This window comes from Pezoporus flaviventris, unplaced genomic scaffold (assembly GCF_033815535.1).
Source record: "Pezoporus flaviventris isolate CSIRO_AGI_PZ_B2104156 unplaced genomic scaffold, CSIRO_AGI_Pfla_v1 ptg000045l, whole genome shotgun sequence".
NCBI lineage: Eukaryota > Metazoa > Chordata > Aves > Psittaciformes > Psittacidae > Pezoporus > Pezoporus flaviventris.
The window spans coordinates 8,748,340-8,774,601 of NW_026892593.1; the positions used below are offsets into that span (position 1 = coordinate 8,748,340).

General features: G+C 38.4%; 1 protein-coding gene across 5 annotated transcripts in view; it reads right to left on the reverse strand.

Moving 5' to 3' along the window:
• Positions 1-25,733, reverse strand: part of FBXL13 (F-box and leucine rich repeat protein 13) — an 84,555-nt gene extending 58,822 nt beyond the window's left edge. For 2 of the 5 annotated variants that reach the window (XM_061467368.1, XM_061467367.1), the window contains exons 1-9: positions 24,460-25,733; positions 20,004-20,107; positions 17,369-17,462; positions 15,977-16,041; positions 14,145-14,299; positions 12,664-12,773; positions 10,473-10,568; positions 3,813-3,908; positions 2,158-2,293 (exon numbers count right to left, since the gene is read on the reverse strand). In XM_061467368.1, the coding sequence (XP_061323352.1) occupies positions 2,158-2,293; positions 3,813-3,908; positions 10,473-10,568; positions 12,664-12,773; positions 14,145-14,299; positions 15,977-16,041; positions 17,369-17,462; positions 20,004-20,107; positions 24,460-24,606 (1,003 nt within the window). In that variant the 5' untranslated portion in view covers positions 24,607-25,733. The remainder of the gene's footprint in view (positions 1-2,157; positions 2,294-3,812; positions 3,909-10,472; positions 10,569-12,663; positions 12,774-14,144; positions 14,300-15,976; positions 16,042-17,368; positions 17,463-20,003; positions 20,108-24,459) is intronic. The other 3 variants (XM_061467366.1, XM_061467365.1, XM_061467369.1) reach the window with 3 other exon arrangements.
• Between the last annotated feature and the right edge of the window lie 529 nt (positions 25,734-26,262).

Sequence of the window (26,262 nt, forward strand, 5' to 3'; positions counted from 1 at the left end):
CTTTTCTCCTGCAATTTAAAAGCCAAGACCGTGATCAAATACTCTTTTTATTTTAGCCAATTGTTCTTTTCTGCCACCACTCTAGAGACCAAATTGTTCTCACCCATAATTACACAGTCACTTTCTAAACCAAATGAAAACACACTGAAATTGTTATAGGCTGCATCAACAATTTCAATCATGTGCTATCTGATTAAATAATAAATCCATTATAGTCTCAAAAAATCAAAATACAATTTTGATTTGGAAAATAAAGGCATTTTCCTTTTCTTTTCTATGAATTTGCATTCAGTTAAAGTGTAGGTTAGAAAAGAATAAATCAGTAACATTTGCCTGCTTCAGAAATCATAGAATCATAGAACAGTTAGGTTGGAAAGGACCTTAAGATCATCTAGTTCCAAACCCCTGGCCATAGGCAGGGACACCTCACGCTAAACCATGTAACTCAAGGCTCTATCCAACCTGGCCTTGAACACCGTCAGGGATGAACTGAAGTAAAGCTGTGACAGTAACCAAAATCATTGCCTGGGACCTTGCCTAGTTGTAGCAAAAGAGTTTTTTCTCATGAAAACGCTGCCAGGATGTTTTAACACTCTTCAGGATAAAATGTCTGAATGACAGTTAGGATGCAGGGTAATTTCACAGCTAGCACTGACCCTCTAACACTGACCATAAAAGCTTTTATTCTCCCTCCCCACTTCTCTGCCAGAGAATGCAGTTGCATTGAGAAGATTACTGACCTGAAACTATTCCAAAATGCTATCTGATCACATGGTCACATGAACTTCCGCACATATTCTCAGGAAGGAGTAAGATGCTTTTCTACTTCCAGAGGGACTCTGTTTTGGCAGCAGAGTCAAGCACCTATTATTTGTGCTAAAACTGAAACACCACATTAATGTCTTGGACCATGTTTGGACTCTTTTTTTGTGTGTGTATGGCTGTGAGTTTCTTGTTTGGGACCAGCAACAGTACACCCTAGGGGTCAATACTGGGTCCAGTTCTGTTTAACATAGAACCACAGATTGGTTAGGGGTTAGGGCTGGAAAAGATCTTAAATTCATCTAGTTCCAACCCCCTTACCATGGGCAGGGACACCTCACACTAGACCATCTCCATTAATGATCTGGATGATGAGATAGACTGTATGCTCAGCAAGTTTGCATTTGACATCAAACTGGGAGCAGTGGCTACTACACCAGGGGCTCATGCTGCTATCCAGAGGGACCTTGATGGGCTGGAGAAATGAGCTTGTAGGAACCCCATGAAGTACAACATGGAGAACGGCAAAATCCTGCACCTGGGTAGGAACAATCCCATGCATACATGCTGTGAGCAGCCCAGCTGGAAAGCAGCTTGGCAGAAAAGGACCTGAGGGTGCTGGTGGACACCAGGTTGAACATGAGCCAGCCGTGTGCCCTTGTTACAATGAAGGCGGATGGTATCCTGGGCTTCATTAGGAGGAATATTGCCAGGAGTTTGAGGGAGGTGACCTTTCCCCTTTACTCAGCACTGGTGAGGCTGTACTTGGAGTACCATGTCCAGCTTCAGGGTTCCCAGTACAAGAGACATGGACATACTGAAGATTATCCAACTGAGGGCAAAAAGATGATTAAGGGACTGGAGCATATCTTCTATAAGGAAAGACTGAGAGAGCTGTGAATGTTCAGCTGGAGAAGGCTGAGGGGACTGTTACCAATATATATAAATACATGAAGGGTGCGTGCAAAGAAGATGGAGCCAGCCCTGTTTGAGCAGATGGTTTGGACAGGTGACCTCCAGAGGTCCCTGCCAACCTTAGGCACTCTGTGATTCTGTGACAATTATCTCAGTAGAGCTGGATTCTGGCATTCAGATATATTTAAGCACATTTGCATTCCAATCTTATTTGTCATATTACAGCATTTCACACACAACATAAACATTCTATTGGCATTGCAGCAATGTTCAGTCATATGGAGATTGCTGGGGCTGGAGACTGCCATGAAGGAATGGGCTGTCTTTAAAGTAATTTTACATGCCTCATAGTCACATTGCTTCATCATGGCTGTACACATAGAGAAGAATATAGGCAGCAAAACTGGACAATAGTAAAGCAGAGAGTGAAGACACAGTTTAAAGAGGGGATTAAATTTAATAAATGCATGTAATACTTACTGATACTTTTAAAGGTAGGGCACTGAAGAGAAGAGCAACCTTGAAGATTCAAATGTAAGACATATGGACACCACTTCTGCAAAACATTCACTACCATTTCATCCTGAACTTTATGCCTCACTGAGGAAAAATTGATCTAAAAATTTAAACGAGTTATAATTCAGTTCTAAAAATAGTATACACAAAGACACATAATTATCAAAATCACTACTGAATACAACACAGTTATGCAAACACTGAATCAATAATCAGCAAAACACAGAAATGTCTGTGTATTACATAGATAAAAATCTAGACAGCGACTGAAAATACTTAAATGTAGGGGAAGTCTGTGTCTACAGTATTTATGGAGCTGAGACAAGTCTTGAACTACCAAAATATGACATGTCAGAATATTACGTGCAAACAAAATTGTTAGACTGGAACATTTACTTCATGGAATCCTAAAGTTGCCAAAGATACTTCTTTTTCTAGTTAATGGTCTGCTAATACACTGAGATATCAAGACTACATAATCCACCACCTTAGTTTTAGTAGAACAGTCCTTAAAATTATGCAAGTTGCATGGTGGGGATATCTAAATCCTTGACTAAAACCATTCTTTTTCTAAATATCTGTCAGAAGTTCAAGAAGTTTTAACAAAAAATACTGGAAAATAGTTTTAACAGTCTATCTACCAATATTTATTATTTCTTTAATAAGAAATATCTCCTTTTTGGAGAAGACTTTTTCATATCTTCTTTCAATTTGTTCATAAAAAGGCCAGAAAAAGCTTTTTACCCCCTTTTGTATAATCTGCTAAAGCCACACTACGTCTGTTTGCTGTATATTTCATAATACATGTTTATTACCCAAATACTTCGAAAAAACAATTACTATTATTTCTATTCATAAGGCTTAGAAGTGGCTACAATACCAGGAACTTTTTCTGGGTTTTTTTCACTTTCTTATTAGGATTTTTTTCTTCTTACATTAAAATTATCAGAATTTTTAATACTAGTTTCATTAAGATTATTAATACATCACAGGAACTTAAGACCAGACCTAATGAAGACTCCAGGCACTACAAGCTGATCTTTTAGGTGTTGATGCCGAAGGGTAGATTCAACAACTCAAATCTGAGCAAAGACTCTACAAAACGTATATGGGACATCTAAGCACATCAGAAGGTCAGTTTAAAGAAACACACAGAGAACAGGCAGCTGCTTAGAACCAGACAGTATGACATGCAAGCAGAGCATTGTTGAGACCTCCAGAATTTCTTTCCCTCAGTCACTGTATGTGCCTATAGTGCTATATCCCACTTAGGGAACATGTAACTCCCAAACAGCAAATATGGGACTTCAGATCTCTTAGCCTTGCAAGGCACAGCTCTGTTCACCTTCTGGATCCCAAATGGATCTTAAGCCTAAGACACTTAACTGTCTAAATTAAGCCAAGTCTTAGTAGCCAATTCTTTTTCACTTCCACTGATTTTATAATGGTATACCACACACAATTTTATTTGAGTTGCTCGTGTTTTTTAATTCATGTTGTTGGGTAGAACAAGTCATATTTGGGGATAAAACTTCTAGCATTCTTAAATTAAATTACCTCCTTGTCTCACTCTTGTTTAAAATAAATAAAATTGAAATAGAATATTGTGATTATCTTACATCACTCCATAATGAACTGTTTTGAGTCAGCAGCATCCACATTTGACTAACTTGAGCACATCTTGCCAGATCAACCAAATTTACGTAGCGGAAAATCTATATAAGACAAACAGACATACATGATATTAAACCTATTCAGTAAGAAGCACTGATGTATTAAATGATACATATTCACTTATCCTAAACAAGAAGACCTATTTTAAAATTAAAAACTTCTTTCTTAGGACTTTAAACATACCTTTTATAGCAGAATGTCAATAATTACTCATTAACAGCCTTAACAAAGAGTTATGAAAATACTGCTTTGCTTAAAAGCTCATCAATTCAAGCTATGATAAAGAATGAGAGGGATGTTTCAAACCTGAGGATTTTTCATGCACTATCAGCAGTTCTATTTCACCTACCTTAAAACAACACTTGTTCAAACACCTCTCCTAAGCCTACTTGAGACAATATAATTTGGACTAAAGCTTTGTAGACTAACTATAGTACTTTTAAATTCAATTTAAATTACCTTTGAAGAGTTTTTGTATTTTCTGCCTCAGAGGTCTTTTTAACTTAACTAGTTTAATTTGGTAAAGATATCTATAAATCTTTAATCTCAGAATATTAAAATAAATGTGTTATATTATGGTAGAAAAAAATATACAAGTTATACTGGTAGTCCATTTTATATAGGTAAATATTTCAAAATATACTGCTACCACTAAGCAACATATTGAAAAATTAAATTACAGCGTTTTAAAAAGGTCTTGTCCTGCTAAATAATCATAAACACAGCAGTGTCAGGCCATAAAAGTAAGAGACTGAATGAAAAGGACATTTGGCAAGCTTGTGCCATAGCTCCTCACCTGCCATTTTTATGACCAATTGTCAAATGGTATTTCTGCCAAGAGAATGCTAATGTTTTATCTTAGAAGAAACTTGGTAAAATTAAATAAGGGAAAATACAGTAAAATTGAATGTCTTTGCTGTAGAAGCAGACACGCATTATATTATAACCATGTGAAAATGCAAGATGCATTTAAGACTCAAAGACAAAAAGCATATGCAGACATTTATATAAGACAGCTGGATTATTTACATACTAAAAATTCCAATATCCATAATCATTTGCAGAACTGAAATGCTACATCATGTGTTGAAATACAAATGTCTGACATGAAATGCAACACTTAAATGTTCTGAGTATGAAAAAGAAACCAGTTGAAAGGAACACAGTTAATACAATCCTACATGACTTTCCTAAAGAAACTTTTCTATAAGGAAAACTTTATGCTCATCATGTAATTAATTTTCTAATTGCACTATCATACATCTATGCAAAAGTTTAAACCTGGTATGTTAATTAGTTGGTAGTGAAAATACAAAAAGAACTTTCTACTTTTATCCCATAACTTGTCACTGAAGAGGAATTTTTCTTATTAATACACATTTTCAAAGAGCTTAGCACTTAATATATATACTTTAATAGCAAGATGTCAGAGTGAAAACATACCAAAGATGCCAATGTGTTTTATAGAACATAAGTACTTCCATATTAGTTATACAACTTTCCATACAATGATGCATACAATAAAACCTGGTTTTCATTATAGCAGTATATGAGATATGATTTGAAATATGATCCAGAAAAAATAATGCATACTCAGTACAGACTTCACTCAGACTGCACTGGCACAAGGGAAATCTTGAGTCAAATAGAGGTTTTGAGACTCAAATGAATGTTGTACTCAGAAGCAATACACATAAAGCATTTGTAAAAGTAAGGAGGTAATTGCAAATTTTGTTTCACTTCTGGTAATCAACATAGTGAAGTAGTGAAGAGTGACTACATGTGTAGAGTTTGACACTGCCCCACACGACATCCTTGTCTCTAAGTTGGAAAGACATCAATTTGATAGGTGGATCACTTGGTTGATAAAGAACTGGCTGGCTGGCTGCATGCAAAGGGTTGTGGTCAATGGCTTAATGTCCAGCTGGAGACCAGTAACGAGTGGTGTCCCTCAGGGATCGGTGTTGGGACCGGTCTTGTTCAACATCTTCGTCGCTGACATGGACAGTGGGATTGAGTGCGTCCTCAGCAAGTTTGCCGATGACACCAAGCTGTGTGGTTCAATTGATACTCTGGAGGGAAGGAATGCCATCCAGAGGGACCTTGACACACTTGTGAGGTGGGCTGATGCCAACCTCATGAGGTTTAACCATGACAAGTGCAAGGTCCTACACCTGGGTCAGAGCAATCCCAGGCACAGCTACAGGTTGGGCAGGGAAGAGATTCAGAGCAGCCCTGCGGAGAAGGACTTGGGGGTGCTGGTCGATGAGAAAATGAACATGAGCCGACTTCAGTGTGCGCTTGCAGCCCAGAAAGCCAACCGTATCCTGGGCTGCATCAAAAGGAGCGTGACCAGCAGGTCAAAGGAGGTGATCCTGCCCCGCTACTCTGCTCTCGTGAGACCTCACTTAGAGTATTGTGTGCAGTTCTGGTGTCCTCAACATAAAAAGGACATGGAACTGTTGGAACAAGGTGTTCAAGGCCAGGTTGGACAGAGCCTTGGGTGAGATAGTTTAGTGTGAGGTGTCTTTGCCCATGGCAGGGGGGTCGGAACTAGATGATCTTAAGGTCCTTTCCAACCCTAACTATTCTCTGATTACCAGAGTTCATGTTACCGTGGTTTAATTTGGTTATACTGAAATGCGCTCTATAATAAATTAGTCACTAAAAAATTGTTAGAATCAAAAAGGGATTTTCTAATAAAAAGGATGTTTCATTAAGGGAAATACTCCTTCCTTAGGAGAAGCTTTTATCCTGATTTACATTCTGTGCAGTTCTACTGAAATGAACAGGATTAAAAACTGTATCTGCTAGAACCCATTTTTATCACAGAAATTAAGTTCAATTAAAAGAAATAAGCAGAAATAGCAAGAGTATTTTACCAAGATTTAAAAAGAAAAAAAAGTTTCAACTTATAGAAGCTATCCAAGGGCTATAATTTCTTTAGCTAGAGAAGGACAAATCAAGTAGGAAAATCACTGATAATGCGGCTTTTACCACTAGCATTTAATTGCATAGGTAATGCATTCAAGCAATTTGCCAGCTCCTCAAAATATGCGGTTGTCTCACAAGATGTCTGCATTCACTTCATATACACCACTTAAAACAATTCTTAAAAATCAGCTTTTCTGGCTATATTTTTTTTCTGGAACCCTAGGAGCATGCTATAGCCATATTCATTTTAAAGATATTTAGGTAGTTCAGAATTCAAGGACTTACAACAGCTTTTTAAAGAACAGAACTGTATAGGTTCTTTTCAATAGCAAATTTCTTCCATACACCACATGCCTTCAAATGCTTACATCCCATGATAATTACAGGCAGATCTATCACAGGCTTCTCTAATAAAAAGTCTGTTTCATTTGGACATGTGGATTATTTCCTTAACTTCAAAACTCAATCTAATTTAAAAACTTAAGGAATTCTGATACAGCTCACAAAAAGTATTTAAAGAAATGGAACTATATGACTTGTTAGAATAAAAAATTAAATATTGAATGAATTATTATGCATTAATAGGGTTTAGGTTCATATCAGAAGAACAAAAGCGAAGCTTTTACTTTGACACTGTCTCACTAGTAACTTTTTGAATTTTCAGTTCTGGAAAGGGTCTGTTGAAACATTTATTTCCTGGTAGGTCAAGCCCACAGTAACCAGCTTTAGAGCACAGCAATCATTTTCTGTCAATAACTCAATGTCAGTGTACTGTGGTACCTCTTACTTGTTTAGGAAACTGCAATCTACAAAGCAAATGGTTTCCAGCTGGCCCTGAGGACAGAGTTTGTCCCCTCAGTAAATGTAAACTGACAGGTGTGTTTTTTGCACAGAAGCAGAACAGAAAGCTGCAATAAATGATGATAGCATGCTAATAATGATATTTACTAAATAACTTGTGATTTTGAAATGATCCACCACAAAATGTCATCTACAATGCCAGAGACAAAGTCTCTGTACCATCAGCTCCAAAACTTCGTGAAGTCCAGGCACACTTTATTTTTCAGTCTGTGAATGCTCAGAACAAACACAGATCTGGCCTGGAGAAGACAGCACCCAGTAACAATCTTCCGTGGAAGGAGATTGTATCTACATCCTGGATCCACACAAAGATAGCATGAGAATATATCCTCTTTTCACAGGGGGAAAGGGGGAAACAGAGAAAGGGAGAAAGGGAGACATAGAAAAGAGAGGATGGAGAAGAAGGAGAGGAAGGAGAGGAAGAAAGGAAACAAGCTCTGTCTTTCTGCAGCAAATGGTTAGGCACCCAGCTAGAATGAAGCTCTGGTCTGTGCCAGTAAACAAAAGAGATCTTTCTGCACTTCCTGTACTAAATAAAATAGAGACAGCTCAAGAAAAAGAAAGCCAGGTGACAGCCACACTGATTTGCACTTCTCTCTGGATCAAGGGAGCTGCATTATTTTCAAATACAAACTGGAAACATTTTGGTAGGCTTCCTGCTCTTCCGTAATGATTTTGTTCCCTCTGCACTTTACATATAAATAAAGTCATTATTTTCTGGCCTGCCCCAAAGATCCACAGCAATAGCTTCCAGCCCACATATGTAATCACTTGCATGACTTATCCCACATACACAAAAAATACTTGCAAAAATACTTTCAGCACAGCTGGCTCAGCCTGTTCTCTCTCTTGTGCCTGAAGGAGACCCGCCAGAAGGTGCTCCTTAGCCCTGGATGCTTCCATGCATCCTGCCAAATCCCTGCACTGCTGTTGTCCTTTTGTTGATCCCAGTCCTTAACCCTCCCAACTCCAACACAACCCAAGAGAATTATCTTTTGTTCCCCGTGGCCAGCTTCTCTTGGGATAGCTCCCTAGGAAAACCAGGGAACTACTGTACCCCCATGCACCACAGCAACCACGGCATATCCCGTGACAACTCAGTTTGTCTAGCCACTGCACATAAAAAAAGGAAGACGGAGGTGGCAAAGCCTGAACCCTGTCTAGCACACCACCCAGTTAACACAAACTCCCACCCTGTTCTTGCCTTGGCTATTGTCTTCATCCGTATCCCAAGCCTGTGTCCTCACTATCTCAAAGTAATGTTATTCTTTTCATTCTGTTACAGATAGAAATTGTTAGTCCAGTTTTTTGGACGGGGCATAGGGGGGAACACACAGGGAAGGAGGGGAGATGAAATGCTCCTTAAGATGCAGGATTTTCACTTTTCTTTATCTTTACCTGTGTGCTCAGTCACAAGAAGAGAACTTTGACAAAAAAAAAGGCAGATTCCTGAATGAGCATACTGCTAGTTAAAGATCTTTTAAATTAATCAGCAGATTTGAAATACTCAGAAGATGTTGTTCTCATTTATTGTTTCCTAAAAATCCAACAGATACTGATTGCTCTGCAGTGAAAAACTCATCATCGTTACCAGAATGAAGTTTTGACTAATGTTCCCTAATACACTCACCTTACCCTACTGTTGTTTTTAATTTTATTACCTTTTGTGTTTTTTCCACTGCAGTGATATAATTAGTTTTGATTTCTTTTATGACATGTAATTTCCTTAGCTGTAGCTTTTGGATTTTAGATATGTAAATGCTATTTAAATACAGACAAACAAAAATAATTCCACATCCTACAATGATATGTATATGGGTGGAAATATGGCTTGAAATTTGTGTGGATTATGAAATTTTCTTTTTTCTTATTCTTTAGGTTATTATTTCCTATTCAAATCAATAGAATTCTGACTTCTTACTTCATTTTCCCCAAAAACACACATTAACATACACACTATGACAATATATACAAATTCTAAACTGGCAAACTACCTTGCTTTTCAGCTCCAGACCTCAGAGTTGGAATTGCTCTAGAAATGGAAGATGTTAATGTTTTCTGCTAGGCCACTAAAGTAGCACTGACAGTATATTTGATTTATATAGGCTATAAAACTAACTTTATATGCAAAAAGAAGAGAAAACTATATAATGTATTTTTACAGTTGCTCTGTAGCATTAATAAAAAAGCATGGCTACATACCTCAGAATAGCCGTCATTCTTTTTGATGTGTTAATTTCCAGATTCTGCTTTTTATGTGCATAGACTTTACGCATATAAGATCTGATCCTTTTTGACAGTGGCACATGTAACTGTGAACATGAAATGACCTCAAAAAAGGGCAACTTAAAAGGATAGCTATATTTTGAGCTCATGGTTTGGATGTCTAAAAAACAAGGCTCATAGATTAAGATAAACAGATTTCTCCCAAGCTACAAAAAAAGGAATCATATCATCAATATTGTTACAGAGTTAACAGAAAGATACACCTATTTCAGGAGGTTTAATGAAGAAAGGATGCTACTACCAACCTCAGAATACCTGAATATCTGAATAATTATTTATTTATAGGTGTGAGAAGTTGCATAGACATGGACACAGGTTAGGACATGCAGATTATGATTAGGTGCCACTAAAGGGAAGAATAGCATTGTCAACCTTCAAAGGATTCCATTGGACTTAAAGTGAACAATGTAAACAGGAACCTTTATTTCCATTCCACAAATATATTCTTTGCAACAAAATATTATATATACCCTTTATGAAATATACATATGAAAAATCAAAAAGAACATCCAACTACCACAAACCTGTAACAAGGCTTTTTCTGGTAAAGAGGATGTTTCATGTCTGATGGTAAGATCATTTGATTCACAACATTCTTTCTGACTTTCCTTTGCCAAACTCTGAAAAAAAGATAGTAAAAGGAAGGCACAATTTTAACTTAATTGCAGGTTCAAAGTTTCAAATACATTTAAATATTTTAAAAATTAAATTTATTTCTTCTAAAGTTAACTAGACTTTTTCAAATCCCAGATAGTTAACACCTCTATGAATATTTGTAACTGCTATTACTGAGAATAACTGTAGTTTTAGGATCCACCTCATGATTTTTCATCCTAGTAATGCAATACAATACAGAAGCATAGGAGACTAAATGCATTTCCAAACTAAAACATTGTGTACACACTGTGACATAAACACACTATGGCACATGATTTTTTTCCGACAAGTCTTCAAAAGGTATTACTAAAATCTCCCTGATGTCATATTGTATCCAACAATGTATACGGCATGAAAGATACCGAAGTATTTTTCATATATACTCAACATGGGAGCAACATTGAATCTCCTTTTATTGTAGCTCTAGCAACAGAATGTCAGGGGTTATAAAAATGTTTTTTATTTAATACTGCTACAGGGAAGAGAGGAGAAGAGGGAAAAAAAAAGAATATATGCAGGAAAGGAGGAATTAGGAATAAAGAAAATGGGAAGGAAGAAAACAGTGAGATGGGAAAGCCAGGAAGAACCAAGAAAATGGGAATAATGAGCTTTAGATTGTAACTTCCCATTCTGAAAATGTATTTGCCCTTTAGCAGCAATGTGAGTTCTTCTGGCCCATTTAGTTTCTTACAAATTCTAAACATTGATGGTTTAATTCTGCATTTTAAAACCAATAAATGTTATCTTAGATGCCCTGGATTACCCAAGATATCCACAAAAGTTTGGAAAATATCATACAGGGCAGAGGATTCTTGCATTTCTTGAGCTTTAAGCTGGAGACCTGCCTGGTCTAGCCTTGCCTGAGGTATCCCAGGGCATGCCAAGTTACACCAGAAACCTTTGCTTAGGTGACATAGATGCACCCAAAATGCCTACAGAACTGTACACAGTACAAAAGTACACACACGCACAAAAAAAGATTCAGTTATATTCTTTCTGTTCTGAGCATTCTAATCTAATTATGGAAGTCAAAACAATCCTTTTATCTGTTATTAAGAATGGAAAGGATTTAAGAATATTATTCCCTAAGAATGCCCTAATACACTCCACAAACAGGACAACTTTTACGCACTCAGTCTAGCCAGACTAACATTTTAAGTATTTTAAGATAGCAGCAAGAAAAGAGGATAAAGAAAATGTATGAGAGGGAGAAGAAACAAAAATAAAAATGAGAGTTTAGCAACTAATTTGGGAAACCAGAGAAGCAGCAGCACTAATGACAGCTTTACTCCAGGAAGGATTTTAAAACTGGTGTCGAGCAGCCAGCAAATGATATATTGTCTCCAGCTGGTTTCCATTCTGACCATCCTACAGTAGGGCAAGAAAAAGGAGCTAAACAGTGGGAGCATGATTTTGGAACCCCATTTAGCAGCATCTGATTCTTACAGCTTCCATTTCTCCCATTCCCCATGTGGCATCTGCTGAGCATCAAGCTATAGCATTCTCTTCTGTGGCAGCAGAAACCTTCCAAGAAATGAGAAAAGCCCTGTTTCTCACAGTGAGACCAGATACAGCTGCTGGCAAGGGGGCACATGGGGCTACCTATGTGCTGCCTACTCTCAGGTGATCACAATTTTGGTTACCCTGCACTTGTTAGGAGGAGATGAGGTTACTGAGCCTTCTCCTCACTGTGCAGGAGTCTACGCCTATAAAATTCTGGTGGCATGGATACAGAGGCATCATCTTTACTGGTGATCATATCAATTGGTAATACTACCCCTAAGACATCAACTACCTGATCCAAGCCAGATAGATCACTGGTAATACCCAATTACACTCAACCCCCTTTGCTGCTTAAGATATGACCAAACTTTTACTTGCAGACTAGAGAAGTAATGATCTGCTGCCCATAACACCACCGGTACTATAGAGCAGTATTAGTAGTAGTAGTACTAAAATGCTTCATTTAATATTGATAAAGCTGTTTTTTTAGTTGGAATTAATGGAGTTAATCTTTAAACATTAAGCTTACGATATTTTAAGTATTATACTGCATACCTCAAAATATGCTTTTGTTTCCGAAGAACTGTGGGCCTCTGCATGCCAAGCCTTCACCACAGCATTTAAATATAATTTATTAAAGATCTGTTGCAGTCTTGTCACTGCCACTGAAAATATACATAATTTTAACCAATCTGAGAACCACAAGTAAGAAGTATGTCATTTAAGTGCTTTAGATGAATGACTATTAAATTACATTTCAACAAAATAGATAATCAATTCAGGTTCTGTAAGGAAATAAATAACCTTTTACAACAGATATAACTAAGACCATTGCAATAGGATTTCAAGTTAGCTGGCAAGGCATAAACATGACATATTTCCAATGTGTTAGAGTTGTGTATAAGACATTACTGATGTACAGTTTGATCTACCAAATTACCCAATAATTGCACAGAGCTTGGAGGTGCCAGATGTCTACAGACCTCAGTGAAATAAAACACAATTACAAGACTTTAATAATGTTTCAGATGTCATGCAAATCAAATATTGTAAGAATAAATTCAGTAAAAGGTGCCTTGGCTGAAAGCAATATTTAGAAGAGAATATGAAAAAAAAGGAGTCCCTGAAAACTACCTAGGAAAGTGAGACAACAGCTTGAGCTTCTAGCTCTGTAAGAGGAATGTTTGAATTATACGCAACTGCCTGAGCTCAAACTCAAACCTATACGTAGTGGTTTTGGCCCATTCTTTATTTTAATGACACTTCTGTCTGGGTGGGCTCAGGTTAACAGTATGGTCACAGCTGCTGTTCACATTTAAAAAGCCTCATACCCACAGGATCGAGGGAATGTGAAGTCCCAGGCAAAATGCGTATAGTATTTCTTTTTTAGTTTCTTCTGATTTTTTAAGTTTTCTTTTGATCTTCACTTCTTCACTCCTTCCCAGCCTCACATCATGCATTCCCTCTAACTGAAGCCAAGACTCCAACTCTGTGATCCCTTCTGGTTTATCCCTATATCATTTCACTCTTCACCTCCAATATAAGCATCCTGATTGACTCCACTCTGGACTTCTGACATACACTTCACTTCCTTAAAACCCCCAGGCCTTCTTTGCATCAGCATCACTGCTCAGACTTTAGAGAAGAGTACAAGCACCATCTGTCCTAACAGCAAATAGAGGGAACTGCCTCTCATGGCATTCATGGCATCAAGTTGCCACATGTCAACCAGTGAATGAGGCACTGGAATAGGTTGCCCAGGGAGGTTGTGAATGCTCCGTCCCTGGCAGTGTTCAAGGCCAGGTTGGACGAGGCCTTGGGTGATATGATTTAGCGTAGGGTGTCCCTGCCCATGGCAGGGGGTTGGAACTAGATGATCTTAAGGTCCTTTCCAACCCTAACGATTCTATGATTCTATGATTGCTATCCTGCAAAAAGACAGCTAGATAAATAGTGGGACCAAGCATACTTAAGTATACAGCATAGTTTTCTTTTACACATTTTTTGTCTTATGCAAAGCAGCTATACAGACTTACATGTCCTTTTTTGCTTGTGAATATTCACCCACATACTCCACTTCTGTATAATAACTCTTACTATTTGCACGTTATAATGGTCTACTGCCAAAGCCACCTTCTGCTCTGCCTTTTGTCTTTTATTCTTTTTTAGCAAGTGATATTTTAACCATCCTCTGAAATGGAAATCAGAATGAACAATTTAATACAGCTCCTGACCTGAACGAAGGAAAATCTATGGAACTCTGCAATTTGCTGTAAATTACAAAGCAGGCAAGCTTAACAACATAAACTTCTGAATAAAACTGTTGTTTGTTGTTTATAAGTTAAATAAAATATGTATGATAATAATTTTCAGTAGTAATCCACTCATTTTCATAAAGTTTCTACTTGTCTGTAATATTCTACAGAAATGAGCAATAAAAGGTTGCTTGTTTCAACCATCATATTCTCCTGCTGCTGTCAGCTATACTTCAATGTATAGATCTGTATTATGGGATGACACTTGAGTGTTTATAGAAAATAATTCTAACATTTTCTTGGCAATACAAATAAAAATTAATGTAATAGAATATAAATTCCATTTATATCTTAACAATTTTAAACTTTGGTAAAAAAAATCTCATCTAAATAGAAAGAAATAATAAGATTCAGAACAAAAAAAATGTATTTCAAATGAATCATATGTTGCTGATATATTAAAATACACTATTTCTCTGTACCTGATTTGCTGGAAAGATTACTGAATAAATTAGATTTTATATGACTACTCTCATTTGCCAAAATATCTCTCATTTCAAATTAAAAAAAAAAAAAGTCATTTAATTTCATATAGTTGGGAGCAATCAGAAATGGAACATTCTCTTGTTCCAGTCCAACTTCTGCAATAATTAAACAAACCTGTTAGCTCAGACAATCATCAAAAATGCTGCTGTAAAGGAAAAAGGAATAATCTTCCATGTCTCTGGTGCGTAAGACAAAAATTAAAAAAAGGGGGGGTGGGGGGGTGTCCTCTTACAGCAAGGAAGGCCCAGATATTAGCGAGATATTTCTAGTAGAAGGGATTATGCAGTACTCAAATAAACTGCCTGCAGAGATCGTTATGTCTCCAACACCTGTGATTCTTAAAATGGCTGAAAACAGCCTAGGCAAGTGCTCATCAAGGCTAATCACTGGATAGCTTGAAAACCTTCACCTCCCTGTCAATTCTGTGATTCTGTGATGCTTAGTAAGGATTTACACTGGTATTCCTGGCAGAGTTGTACTTCCTATATAATCAGCATTGCACACTTTTCAGTACAAAATAGTCCAAACTTATCTATTCTAAATGGAGGATCATTAAATTTTGATACAGATACCTTCAACAAAGAAATCAGTGAACATGTTTTTTACTGTGATTAGATTTTCAAACATAGCTAAGGAGTATGCCCATTTTTAAAAGGGGAAATTGGAATACATAAAGCATGAGTAACCTAATCCCAAGCATACGGGAAACCTAAGAAAGAGCAGAAGAGAACACATACCTTTTACTTTCAGAACCAAACACAAGTTATCCTTTTACTCCTGGGCATACTACTGTATGACTAGTAAATAATGCTGATTAAAGTGCAGAAATGTCAAAGGCCTTTGTTCAGTCTGGAACAAGCAGGAACTCAGAACTGACTATTTTTAACATAGAACAACTTTACTGAAGAAAAATAAAGCCAAATCTAAGTTTCTAATCTCTCTTCACATTGATCTATTAAAACGAAAACTTTTCCCTCCCCCAAACTATGGAACAACATAAATATTGCTTTGGTAAAATATTTTTTCCTAAGATGTTCCTGAGGTATATGCAAAATACATACACTTACCCAAAATACAGCTTCATTAAGTTTCTGTTGTGAAAGCTCCATGCCTTGGCACATCCTTCAGTTATCTAAACAAATCATCTATGACATTACTACACAAAACAGTGCTGTATTATTAATATTTAGAAATCAGACAAAAGTATGAAATCTTGTATTTTCCATGTTGATTGGTCCAAATTAAAGTATCTATTCTAAAAAGATGACTATTTAAGTATAATTTTCTGTTGTCTGCTACTAAATTACACTTTTGGTTTTACACACAGAATTTAAAGGAAAAGCAAAATTAGCATATGTAACAGACATAGCATGTGTGCTTGAAGGAAAGTTCAATAACTGAAATTCCATCTTTCATTCCTCATATGCACTCTTTTACCAATCAGCCGTATCCCACAATGTAGCATATTAAACAAATGCATACTTTAGTTACTCTTTACAAAAATATTTGTATGTTTCATGCTATGTAAACTATTTACATGACTCTAATTCATTGGTATTTTAATAAATCCGTTTGAACTTGTACAAAACCAAAACTGTGTAAGACTATAAGCCAAGAATATCTCTGTAAAAGAAAATATGTTCCTTTGAATGTACAAATAGCAATTGGGCCTCAGGAAATACTGGGGGTTATCTTATTTATTGTTCTTACTCCTAAGAAAATCTGTAAGAGGATTTGACTTCAACCCATTTGTACATTTATGCGCATACTGTATAAATCAACCATTCCACTTTCAGACTGATAATATTTGAGTGGTTTGTAAAAGAGGAAATGACTGAAATGAAATTGCAGTAAACTCACAGTACAGATGGATTAAGACAGAATTGAGTACAGTTATACAGAAGTAATTAAGAGGAAAATCTGGTCACACTGCATGCCAACTTCCTGACTGAATTGCTTAGACTGCTTCTTGCATGGTCGTACAGCGCCTTTCACCTTTGAAGGTTATAAAATTAGAGTTTTTCTTCTCTACAGGTGGACTTTCTGGATCAGTAAAACCAAAATGTTCACCTCCTCATTGCTTCAAGTACAATAATGCTGTAACTATTCATTATAGTTCAAGTGCAGTTTTAGGAACTGGCCGAAGTAAAACCAAATAACACATAGAAAAAAAACATGCTATTGAAACTAGACTTGTATTTATGGGGAATGCTTTTTAAATTATGATCAAATACTTGACTACTTGTTCCCCACCATATGCCTAGATGTTATGCTCACCTCTGATTATGTTAAGTTTTGTATACAAATCAATATCAATAGAAAGAAAAGCAAATTATCAAATTCCTCATTATCAGCTATAGAAGAGTAACATGAGAAAACTTAAAAACAGAGTATGAATATTCTGTATTAGAAAATGTGTTGACAGCATAGGGCTAATGCAAATGTTCAATGATTTTTACCAGTTGTTCAACATCTAGTCCAAAAACAGTGCTCAGGTACGTTTCTGAAATCCTCTTAAATTTTGGGTGTAAAGACAGATCTGTACACATACACCTTTAAAAGAGAAATAAATTATATTAAACATATTAGTATCCCCCCAAAAAAATGCATCTTTTCTCTGTACCTACTAGATTAGCTACAGTTACAGTTTTATAACATTACTATTAAAAGATTATGATCTATATCACTTTCATTACAAATACCTAGAGCAGCCAATTTTAAATGTTTACAAAATATGAAAACTAATTATTATATTGATATTATTGCTACTCTTAGAGCTACATTGAAATACTCTGTACATCAGAGCTTAACACATTCCATGTAATATCTATCTTGGACATTTCCTGACAGATTATAGTATTCTATATCTCATCTTAATATTAACTGAACAGCCATTTCAAGTTGTCTGTAGCTGGAGCAATGTTTCCTGCTATTGCAAATACGCCATGTCTAAGTAGGTAAACTTCTGTTTTCATTACAGAAAAAGAAGACACACTGCAAGAGACAAATCAACCAGGAATGACTATGCTGCATTATAATTCCATGAAAAATATTGAAATAAAAAGTATTTACCAGAGGACCAAAATTAAAAGAGAAATCAAGTCAGATTTCAACTTCCAGGAAAGACATCATAAATAATGCAAAGTAAACAATAAAGTCAATCTATGAGTGCACACAGAGTAGTTGGGGGTCTAGAGATCTCCAGAGATCTCTGCTTGAGTGGGCCCAAAGATTAAGGAATTATTATCCACTTCCTACTGAAACTTCAACCAGAACTGACACCTGCACAGAACACATAAGCAAGGTAAGGACAGCTTCTTGACATCGCAAAAGATGGCAATTTTCCTAGCATTAACCATGTGGTTTGGTTGCTACGCTGGAAGGAAGGAATGCCATCCAGAGGGACCTTGACACACTTGTGAGGTGGGCTGATGCCAACCTTATGATGTTTAACTGTGCCAAGTGCAAGGTCCTACACCTGGGTCAGAGCAATCCCAAGCACAGCTACAGGTTGGGCAGAGAAGAGATTCAGAGCAACCCTGTGGAGAAGGACTTGGGGGTGTTGGTCAATGAGAAAATGAACATTAGCCAGCTTCAGTGTGTGCTCGCAGCCCAGAAAGCCAACCGTATCCTGGGCTGCATCAAAAGGAGCGTGAACAGCAGATCAAAGGAGGTGATCCTGCCTCTCTACTCTGCTCTCATGAGACCTCACCTGGAGTATTGTGTGCAGTTCTGGCGTCCTCAACATATAAAGGACATGAAACTGTTGGAATAAGTCCAGAGGAGGCCACGAGGATGATCAGGGGACTGGAGCACCTCCCGTATGAAGACAGGCTGAGAAAGTTGGGGCTGTTCAGCCTGGAGAAGAGAAGGCTGTGTGGAGACCTCCTAGCAGCCTTCCAGTATCTGAAGGGGGCCTATAGGGATGCTGGGGAGGGACTCTTCATTAGGGACTGTAGTGATAGGACAAGGGGTAACAGGTTAAAACACAAACAGGGAAAGTTTAGATTGGGTATAAGGAAGAAGTTCTTTACTGTAAGGGTGGTGAGGCACTGGAATGGGTTGCCCAGGGAAGCTGTGAATGCTTCATCCCTGGTGGTGTTCAAGTCTGGGTTGGACAGAGCCTTGGGTGTCACGGTTTAGTGTGAGGTGTCCCTGCCCACGGCAAGGGGGTTGGAACTGAATGATCTTAAGGTCCTTTCCAACCCTAACTATTCTGTGATTCTATGATTCTATCTGCCCATTATACTCCCTTCCCTCTTTTTTCCAGTTCTCATTCCCTAACGTTTTCTAGCTCCCATCTAAATAGATCAGCAGCATCTTATGGGGTCAGTTTTAATACAATGATGAACACCGCAATTTTCTGACAACAGTGAGGCATTTTACAGAAATCAGTATCTCAACAGAAGTCCCTTACTAAAATGTTGCATTACTGACAGCACACCTACTTACCCAAACTCTTAAGCTATATTGTATAAACTTTACATGTAACACAGAATTGAATTCATACTGAACTGACTTTCCATCTCCTTCCTGTACAAAGCTCTTTCACTTCCCAGCAGTTTTTGCCTCCAGGCATTCTGACTGGTATGAAATTTTGTTCATCTTTTTTTCTTATTCGCTTACACTACAATCTTAGCAGAAGTTCTTCTCAATATTTAAAGTTTTATTGCAGGTTCATTAATTCTGATGGTATCCAAAAACATCAGGATTGATTATGGCACAATTGCAACAGGAACAAATGAAACTGCATTCTTGGATGAAGTCCATCAAGTAAGAAAATAAGGTATTCCCTCTTCTCAGTGATTCACGTCAATGTAAATATCATTATAGCTTGTTGCTCTTCCCTCTACACCAATTGGAGCTTTTTTCCTGCTATTCAAAACTTACAGAATTTATAAACCTCAAGGGTGGCATATTTACACAACACAACTTTTCATGAAACACACTTGAACGATAAAATTATTTCATCATATGTACAAATTAAAGCAAGAAGGGAAGTAACTCTGATAGGAGCTGCACATTAGCATGTTTTAAAAGTCCAAGTTCAATATTCTAAACTACAGAGCAGACACACAATCATTTCATATGTACCATAAAACAGTATCTAATCCCTTTTCCATTATTTCTCTGAGCTTTTCTTCTAAAAACTTAAGTGGATCTTCTGGACGCATGCCAATTACAGCACAAAGCAGCACCTGCAGAAAGAAACTGCAAATTAATGCCCCTATGTCAACAGCAAAGTAACATCTAGATATGAAACTGTTAAAATAAACAAGTTTACCTGCATCTTTGAATTTTGCAAAACAGAGACATCTCTTTTTATCACTTACCTTCCTTTTCATTCAAGTTTTAAAGGCAATATTTCATTTATCAGCATATTTCAATTCCTAGACTTCAAAGCACTAGTTTTAGGATAGTAATAAAATACGTGATATTTCTTTAACAATTCCTTCTAAGGATTGCATTGCTTTGAATGTGCATTAAAGGAAGAATATATAGAATATTGGATCATTTTATTTATTTATAAACCCAAATTTAAAACAAGATGAATCCTGTGAAGTAAGAAGTATGTTGAATGGGAAGCATGGCCAGAAACTGATCTTGTATCCAGTACTGAACACAAAATGCAGTTTTAAGAAAGGTTTGTTTCTCAGGATTGCCATTATCACACTACTTTGCACTATCTTTTAGCAATATTGCATAATAACTGAGGAACCTTTTTTACTCATTTGTGCTTTGGCTGTCTTTAGCTAAAGGACATAGATCATTTATTTTTGGATTGTGAGCTCACATACAGTGAGGATGTCTGAAGTATATTGATTTTTTTTAAAGTATACAGGCAAATTGCATTTATTAAAGTGACTATTTAATGGAAACTATAAACTAGAAGGTTTTGTGCCTGGTAAAAATTTCAAAACATGACTGTATCTTTAACTAGACATTAACCTATATTACTGCATAAGATTCGGTCTTGGGACACACTCTCTTGTTTGTATTTCCCCCTGTCTGTTACAAAGAAACTACCTTTGATGAGTTATCACAATCCAACACCTGAGTTTTTACATTTTCCCTCAGCCCTGACACTTAGAGAAATGTTTTTCTTTGCCTCTGCCCACTTTTCACTACCATCACTCCCCATGGTGCTGTTAGATGGTGCACATCTAAATTTTGCCACTCAAAGTTCTGCTCAGGCCTCTATAAGCTCATCACCAAACTTCTGACTACCCAATCTCACTGCCCACTTACATTTAACTTCCCAAATCATGGCCTTTCACCTATGCATTCACTGGGTAGAAATACTTTCTTTGTTTCCTAACATCTACATTGATTCTGACTTGTTATCAGTGTCATACAACTGGTTTATATATAAATATAAAACTAAATTGTAAAACTAGGAAATACCTGAAGCAACTGCTACAATGTTTGATGTTTGATGTTTCAAGACAACACAATAATATAATGGTTTATTCACTGTACGAATTCAAATGATGCAATACTACTCTCAACACATGTCCTCTTGCTATAAGTAATGTGGAGCATGTGCTTGAATTCTTTTCAGGAAGCATGGTGGGAGGTTAAGGGAAAAGAGAAAGGCTCTAAATCAAAACCGTGCTATGGATACAGAGCAAAAGCCATGCACAACAATAGAGGCAGGAAAAGGTGCTCTGTCAAGTAGGGCCTCACTCTGTAGTGGCAGAGAGCAGGGCACGCAGGGAGACGGAGCAGCCTGGCATGGTAAAGAGGCCTTCCATGGGCTGATCAGAGCACCACGTAGAAACAGACTCAGACAATAAGATAAATTGGAAGGAATGTTCGAAGGCTGTTGAACAGAAACTACGGATGCCTCATCATTGGAAGTGTTCAAAGTCAGGCTGGACAGACTTTGAGCAACCTGATCTAGTAAGAGTGTCCCTGCCCACAGCAGGGGTTGGACTAGATGACATTTGAATGTTCTTTTCAGCCAAAACCATTACATTATTCCATGATTCTAAGTTAAGATCAATATGGACAGTCAATATAAAAGAAATTTTACTTATGCACAGACACAATGAGAGGCAACTGTCTCTAGTTCAGACACCCTGAATACTTCAAACACTAATCAACACACTGATTCCAACCTTAACATCTCTTCAATCTTCTTAACAAAAATGTAATTTGCAATGTATATCTTGATGGCTGATTATACTAAGAAAATATTATAAATCCATCACTTATCATCGTAATTAAAGAGATGTAATATCATTTTAAATACTTTACAGGCAGTTAAATGGCTTTCATCACGAATTTTCCTGTGGACAGGTTTCCCAAAGCCAACCCCAACGTTGGTCGGCTACTCCCTCTGCTGGATTAAGCCAGTACGTGTCTGCCATACGAAGGCCACTGTTTACTATTACAAGTTTTGTTTACCTTCTTTTCCCCTTTTTCAAGCAAACACAAAGAACTTTTTTCCTTTGGATGTTCTAAAATCCTTCCATCATTCTGAAATCCAAACGATCCAACCATGTACTGGAAGAGCAAGGCCTCTGATTAACCTTTGAGATTTTTTTTATAAAACTTTAATAAGGGATAAAACTGTAAGACTTGGTCTTGCAATCCCCATTCAGATACTCTTCAGTGATACTTAAGCCAGTACAAGTCTGGCTATTTCTATTAGGCTTCTCCAAGACTCTCAACAATCTGAAAGAATCATCAACAATTTCTCTCAACCTGTAAGTTTTACTTATTCATAATTTAAACAACTGAAAGTATACTTATATATGAAATGAGTAACTAACTACCAAAAAGCATGTGGAATAATGGGAGAAATTAGAGACCATCACTCATCCCCCCAGATCTTCAACATTACAATATTAAGGATATTTTAGGATACAATGCAGCTGTGACTTCCAGGATGGAATGCAGTTGATACGCACAGAATCTACCCTATGGTAGTTTCCTTGGAAACCTTAGCATATGCCAGGATAAACTGAACAGACTGTGGAGCAGAGTGAAGACACCGTGGCCAGGCTCCGCTATACTCCCTGCAGCTGCGGGAACTTACAGGAACCATGTACTGATAAACCACAGAGCAGCTGACAAACAAGGATTGTAAAGCAAGAGGATTTCACACCTATCATTAACAAAGTATGTATGACAAGCACCACTCAGCTACATAAGCCATATAGTCAAACTCCACAGTTATTCAGTTAAAGCTCCATGGGTATTTAGTTAAGAATTTGAAACCTGCATTACTATCAAAGAGCCTGACCACATACAAGGATCTCTTCCTGAGACCTGAGAAACAACAGTGATTTACAATGAGAACTGGCAGCCAGAGAGGCTTTGGCCTTGTGTAGGTAGATTAAGAAAAACAGGACTGAGACAACCTGGACCAACAAAAACAGGACTAATGACCTCTGATCAGGAAAGACTATCCTTGAAGTCTGCTACGTCCTGACAACCCCTGGACATTCATCAAAATACGGTTTCATAAGTCAGCATAGTGTTTGCAGGGTTACAGACTTTTTATGGAGACTGTTTAAAAGTAAATCTGGATGAGACCTGAGAGAGAAATCAGACAGGAGTGAAACGCTCAGATGCAGCACTGAATCCCAAACTGTTTGGACACAATTATTTGAATTCCAACTGTGTTTGGACCATGTCCAAACCACAACCTAACCATAAAAAGACTTTAAAAAATGGCCATTTTAGAACTCTCTATCTTTAATTTTGGGAATTTGTGTACAAATATTTATGGGTCTTGGCTTAGCTTTGATATTCCTTAATACACAGACCAGTATGATCTCACACCAAGCATACTGTAACTTCATAAAGAAATTAAAATAAAATATGGCTAGATACCAGCAAGCACCAACCTCTAAGAAATAAGAAAAAAAAAAAACAAACAAACCAAAAACATAGAAAGGTTTTAAACGGGCTCTTTCTTTTAAGAAACTCCCTTTAATCTTAACCCTATTTTTTTTTCATTTTTAGTTGACTCAATACCACTATTGCTACAAAGGTATTTATAACTTTAGCTTGGAAATGGAAATATAAGCTATTGCATAATTGAGAAATACATCTTTTATTTTTCTGTGCTTAAAAAAACAAAGAATGGTCAAGAGACAGACTCTGAGGAGAGGTACTAGATCTGCCTGGCAGCGCTGCTCTGTAATTATTTTAATTGTCTCAAGATTTCTTTATTAATGTTCCCATGGAAATCCTGGCTGCAGCAGCTGCCTGCAAACACAATCTATTTTTAGTAGCTTAAAAGCATCAGGATGTCTTTTAAACTTGTATTTGTGCACTGTTCCTTTGTTTTAAGGAAACTGAAAAGCTGCAGGTTTTGAAGTAGGCAAAAGTGAATGTGACAAATGGGGGAAACTAAAGAAATACAGAGAATTGGGTCAGACACTCACCTACTCTGTTTTCCTCACCCCTCACCCCCCCACCCCATCCTTTTGACAAACAGTTCTATTCTCTAATGTTTCATGGAAGTTTATTTATTCCCAGACCAATAAATATCTAACCCACCAATATCTGAAATGTGGTCTGCTGCCATTGTTACCTTTGACAGACCATTAGAAGATGGCACACAGCACTCAGGAAGTAGAGAAGTATCCAGCTGAAGTCTAGAGGTGCTTTCATAATTAAAACTGGAGAACAATGCAAATCTAGTAAAGGTACAAATGTAGTTTACTGCGTTTGTCTTCATTTCCCCCTGTACTCAGCACTGGTGAGGCTACACCTTGAATCCTGTGTTCAGTTCTCTGCACCCCTCACTACAGGAGAGATACTGAGGTGCTGGAGTGGGTCCAGAGAAGGGCCATGAAGCTGGTGAAGGGTCTGGAGAACAAGTCTGATGAGGAGCAGCTGAGGGACCTGGGGTTGTTCAGCCTGGAGAAAAGGAATCTCAGGGGAGTCCTGACCACTCTCTACAACTGCCTGACAGGAGGTTGTAGCAAGGTGGGTGTTGGTCTCTTCTCCCAAGTAAGAAGCGATAGGACAAGAGGAAATGGCCTCAGGTTGTGCCAGGGGAGGTTTAGATTAGATATTAGGAAAGATTTATTCATCAAAAGTGTTGTCAAGCTCTGGAACAGGCTGCCCAGAGAAGTGGTTAAGTCACCATTCCTGGACGTGCAGACGAGGCCCTTAGTGACATGGTTTAATGATGGACTTGGCAGTGCTGGGGTAAAGGTTGGACTTTATGATCTTAAAGGTCTTTTCCAACCGAGTTTATTCTATCATGTCAGTCATCATTTAAGTATGGATTAAGAAGTGGAATTACCTTGTTCTATCTTTGCTCTGTCTTTAAAGTTTTCACAAACTGAAGCAAACCATTAACACAAGAAGCAGAACAAAAACATGCCCCGTGCCAGCAGAGCCCAGCATCAGGGCGTGAAATACCCCGGCCAAGGCTGAGGGACCCAACGAGCCGCCTCCAGGGCACTGCTGAGGGATCGGGGAAACCCCTGAGCGGGGAGAGGGATCCCTCCCACCAAGGGTACCGGGGAGTCTGTGGTCCCACCGGCTCCAGTGGGGACCAGTCTGACCTTCAGAACGACCTCCGGCCAGGCGGTGGGGGCGAGGGGCGGCCACGGCGCTCCGGACAGCACCGACGGCAGTCAGCGGTGCGCGGGCCAGGGGTCCCGGCGGGCAAGGGGGTGGCCGTGGGCCGCTGCTAGCTGCAGCGGGGGACGCGGTGTGTCTGCTGCCCGCCGATACCTCGTACACGTCGAGGAGGTCGTGGCGGCTGAAGTAAGCTCGGAGCTCGGGGCTCGCCGTCCTGAGGGACTCCATGGCGTGCTGGACGCACTGGCAGCGGTTGCGTAGCAACGGGGCCGCAGCTGTGAGCTGGGCCGAGTCCGCCCCAGCCGCTGATAGCTCCGCACCGAGCGGGCATGGAGCGGTGGAGGGCCTTTGGGGTAGTGGGGGGCAGAGAGGGGAGCATCTGCCCGTTACGACTTGAGTGGCTCCGGGATCCCGGTGTTTTGGCTCCCACCAGCCGGGCTTGGAGCCGAGCTGAGCGCTGCCGGCGTTTGCTGCTGCCTCCGCCGCTGTGCGCCGGGGAGGCCGCGCACATCTGCGGTGAGGGGTGTCGGAACGGGCAGCAGCTGAGAAATCGTACCCTGGAGCTCGGATTCAAAGAGGACGAGCACAGGCAGCACCAGCGGGGTGGGGATTTGCCAGCAGGTTCATGTAACCCCGAGGCAAGCATTTCCAGCCTGTGTATTTTTAACATACTGCTGTGTTTGTTAAAACACTGTAACTGTTTAAGGAGCAGATTGTGTGTGGTCTAATTAATGTACTTATAAACGGCGTAGTAGCCATGAAAAAGGGCACGTTCATCCTGCCCCCAGAGAATGATGCA